Source organism: Glycine max, chromosome 19 (assembly GCF_000004515.6).
Source record: "Glycine max cultivar Williams 82 chromosome 19, Glycine_max_v4.0, whole genome shotgun sequence".
Taxonomy (NCBI): Eukaryota; Viridiplantae; Streptophyta; class Magnoliopsida; order Fabales; family Fabaceae; genus Glycine; species Glycine max.
Window position 1 is genome coordinate 30,124,269 of NC_038255.2, and position 4,051 is coordinate 30,128,319.

At 38.9% G+C, this 4,051-nt stretch overlaps 1 protein-coding gene across 1 annotated transcript; it reads right to left on the bottom strand.

Annotated features, from left to right (window-relative positions):
• Window positions 1-754: 754 nt before the first annotated feature.
• On the bottom strand, window positions 755-1,255 carry LOC106797354 (uncharacterized). Its single transcript, XM_014771629.1, has one exon. It carries the CDS (start codon window positions 1,253-1,255, stop codon window positions 755-757), a length of 501 nt encoding a protein of 166 aa, XP_014627115.1.
• Between the last annotated feature and the right edge of the window lie 2,796 nt (window positions 1,256-4,051).

A 4,051-nucleotide genomic window follows, 5' to 3' on the forward strand; every position in this document is an offset into this window, starting at 1 on the left:
TGGCTTTGATACTAGTTCTATTAATCAATTTAAATCCTTTTCATATTACAAAAATGAATTTAATCATTAACGTTTAAAATTTTCAATTTAGTTTGAGAAATTAATATTTAGGTAAATTTATCCTTAATATTGAAAAATAAAGTTCTGAACCAGTCAATTTGGTTGCCTGATACACACCAACTTGAAGACCAAATTGCTTAAGTTAGTTACCAAATTTGATTGATATTTATTTGTGATGATTATAACATTTTTACTTGCAGCTGCGTTCAATATTGTCATAAAAAATTAAACTGAACACAAATGGGTATAATTATTTATTGCTTTATTTATAGCTTCTTTGTTCATAGGTTACAACCATTGGAATATCTCAACCTCTATCCTTCGTACAATCTGTTCCTTCTAGTGAAAAAGTGAGGTGAGTTTATATTTCCTTTTTTTGTCTTTATCTTTGTTAGTTTGTTATATATTTTATATTTTATATGTTTGAGTTTTAAACGTGTAAAAAATAGAAATAGAAAGGTCAGCTGATTGCTTATTAAATACAAAGTAGGATATTTTGCTTGTAGAGTTTTTTTTGTTGAAGGCAGAAAATATAATATATTATTTTTTTTGCACAACAAAAATCAATATATTATATATGAAATTGAGTACTAGGTGTACTGAAAATACAATTATGAATACAAGGCATAAAAAGCCTAAACCCCACTAGGAAGAATCAGTAGACAGGACATAATACAAAGCAAACCCATCCCCTCTAAGAAAATGCATCCTTCAGGTTAGTTGACCAGAAATTAAAATGCAATTGAAAGCCCTTCTCCACACACTTAAGCCAAGACCAGGTGTGGAATAAGGCCTCATCTATGACCTTTTCTGGATTGAAAGACTGATTATTGAAAACCATGCCATTTTTGTGATGCCAAATGGACAAGGACAGAGTTATCCAGAGAAATTCCAATCTCTTGACTGTACAACTTGGCCTATTCCACTGAGAGAATTGTAGAAAGTGATTCTTTGGGTCTATGGGGAAAGGACCCACTCTATTAACCCATCTCATAGGCTCCCACCAAAGACTCCTAGTCTTGGAACAGTTGAACATAAGATAAGTGACAGATTCTTCATCAAGGTCACATAAAGGACATCTATATGAAGGCAATGTCACTTGCCTCCTTCTGAGATTATCCCTAGTAGGGAGCCTGTTCTTGAATAATCTCCAAGAAAAAGCACTAGCTCTTGGGGGAATTTTCAGGCTCCACATGATCTTAAGGACCTTGTCTTCATTAGCATTATCATGAGCCTCCTACAACACTTTGTATGCAAACTTTGTGGAATATAGACCATTAGGATCAGGCTTCCAGCAAAGTAAATCCCTGCTGGATTGATGGATGTGGCCTGACTCGATCTCAGCTAGAAATTCAGCTACCATGTCAATTTCATGGTCAAAAAAATTCCTTCTCCATGTTAGCTTCCATTCCCATCTCTCCTCCACGAAATTCCCCATGGAATTGATTGAAGAGGTCTGCTGATTGCTTATTAAAAATAAAGTAGGATATTTTGCTTGAAGATTATAATTATCCCCCAGCCATTTGTCCTTCCAGAAACTGATTTTGGTGCCACATCCCACCCTCCACTTGAGGTTATCAACAAAACAATTGTTGTGTTGCTGTTGGAAGATAGCCTTTAAGTCTTGCCACCATTGAGAAGAGAATTTACTCTTTCCACCAGAGATCAGCTCCTTCCACCCACCATATTTGGAGAGTAAAATTCTAGCCCAAGGTTGGTTTTGATTATTAGCCAGCTCCCACCCCCATTTGCCAAGTAAAGCCTCATTAAAGTTGGATAAATCTTTGATCCCTAGGCCCCTTTTGTTCTTAGAGAGGCAAACTGTATCCCACTTCACCCAAGGAATCTTGCTGGTCTCTTGATGACCTCCCCAAAGAAATTTTCTCTGAATGGAAACAATCTTGTGCACCACTTTATTGGGAATCTTGAAAAAAGATAGTAAATAGATAGGTAAGGCTGATAAAATTGAGTTAATGAGAGTGATTCTACCCCCTATAGATAGGCTTCTTTGCTTCCATTTTACAAGTTTGTCTTCAAACTTCCTTATAATAGGCTGCCACACAATCCAGCTCTTCGAGGACACCCCTATTGGAATTCCAAGATAAGAAAAAGGAAAATCCATATGACTGTAGTTAAGGAATTGAGGTGCATCCCTGCACCAACTTCCAGGTTTGCCCAGACAACCAAAATCCATATGACTGCAGTTAAGGAATTAAGATAATGTAAGCAGTACAAGGGGTACTAAATGAAAGGAAATACAAAGCACCTCTGGTGTTGCCCTCCAAAAGAAAACCCAAACTAACCCAACAGGAAAAGCAACCCCACATAGATTAACCAAAGGAGTCTGATATGTTGGAAGACCAGTGGTTAAAACTAGTGTTGAAGCCTTTGTCTCTAGCTTTTAGCCAAGACCAAACTAGAAACATAGTCTCTTCCATGACTTTAGAGGAATCAAAAGGATTTCCTTGAAAGATCAGGAGGTTTCTATGCTGCCATATAGCACTAGTTAGAGCAACCCACCACCCATACCATCTGCAATGATTTATGTCTGCACCAAACCCATCACAAAATTGGGCAAAATAGCTTGCTGGGGAAGCTGGAAGAGGTCCTACAGCCTGAATCCATCTCATGGATTCCCACCACAGGCCTATTGTCCTTTTACAATTAAAGAGGAGATGACCCACTTCCTCCTGCACTTGACCACAGAGAGGACAAACAGCCTCTTGGATAGCCACATTTCTTCTTAAGAGATTACCCTTAGTGGGGAGCCTGTCCTTGAGGAGCCTCCAAGTGAAGACATAGCCACATTTCTTGGATAGCCACATTTCTGATGATAAAGCTTCCTCAGGTCCCTCCACCAGTAGGAAAATCCCCTTTTGTCTCGTCCAAACTAGAACTCTGTCCAACCTTCATATTTGGAGTTAATGATTCTAGCCCATAAATGCTGCTGATCAGAAGCTAAGGCCCATATCCATTTGCCCAGCAAAGCTACATAGAATTTAGATATTTCTTTAATCCCTAGACCCCCTTCAGCCTTAGGAAGGCAAATAACCTCCCATTTTACCCACGGAATTTTCTTGTAATCCTTATCTCCCCCCCCCCCCCATAAAAAATTCCTTTGCAATGCTACCAATCTATGAGCTACCTTTTGAGGAATCTTGAAGAAGGATAAGAGGTAAATTGGTAAAGCATTGAGGACAGAATTTATCAGAGTGACCTTCCCTGCCATGGATATATTTTTCTGTGCCCACTTGGATAATTTAGATTCACATTTTTTTATCAAAGGCTCCCACGCCAACCTGCTTGAGGGTTTATCCCCAATAGGGATACCCAGATAATAGAAAGGAGTTTCCAATTGCCTACAATTCAGGATTTGGGCTGCTTCATTGGCCCAATTAACCATACCTCCTATAATCCCAAATTGGCTTTTAGCATAATTAATCTTCAGACCTGAGGCCAATTCAAAGCCTCTAAGCAGAGCCTTGAAAACAAAAACATTCTCCCAAGCAGCCTCTCCCACAAAAACTATGTCATCTGCATACTGCAAAATATTAGTGGGTTATTTTTTCTTTCCAACCATGTAACTTCTATACAGGTTTTTCTGAACTGCTTCCCTCATCAATCTTGTGATGCCTTCTCGAACTATGTTAAAAAGCAGAGGGGCTGTAAGGCTCTCTTAGCCTTAATCTCATCCTCAGATAGACTTCTATTAGAGGCTAGATCTTCCACTTCATTTAGCTTCTGCTTAATTTTTTGAATCCCCTTGGCATTAATGAACCCATAATCTTTACTCCACTGCTTTATGACATCTTTTAAGTACCTCAGCTTGTTTTTGAGCACAAATCCCCCCCAGCCCCCCTGCTGAGCACTACTCCAAGCCAGAGTTCGAGTCAAGTGTGATAGGACTATAGGAATGTATGCCAAATCCAAATCAGGGTTGGTGGGTTTGAAAATTTGACTGCAGTGGAGAGTGATTAGTGGTGAAGTGGCA

What these genes read in the sequence shown, in the direction of transcription:
- LOC106797354 (XM_014771629.1), bottom strand. Translation starts at nt 1,255, where the DNA reads ATGTGGAGCCTGAAAATTCCCCCAAGAGCTAGTGCTTTTTCTTGGAGA.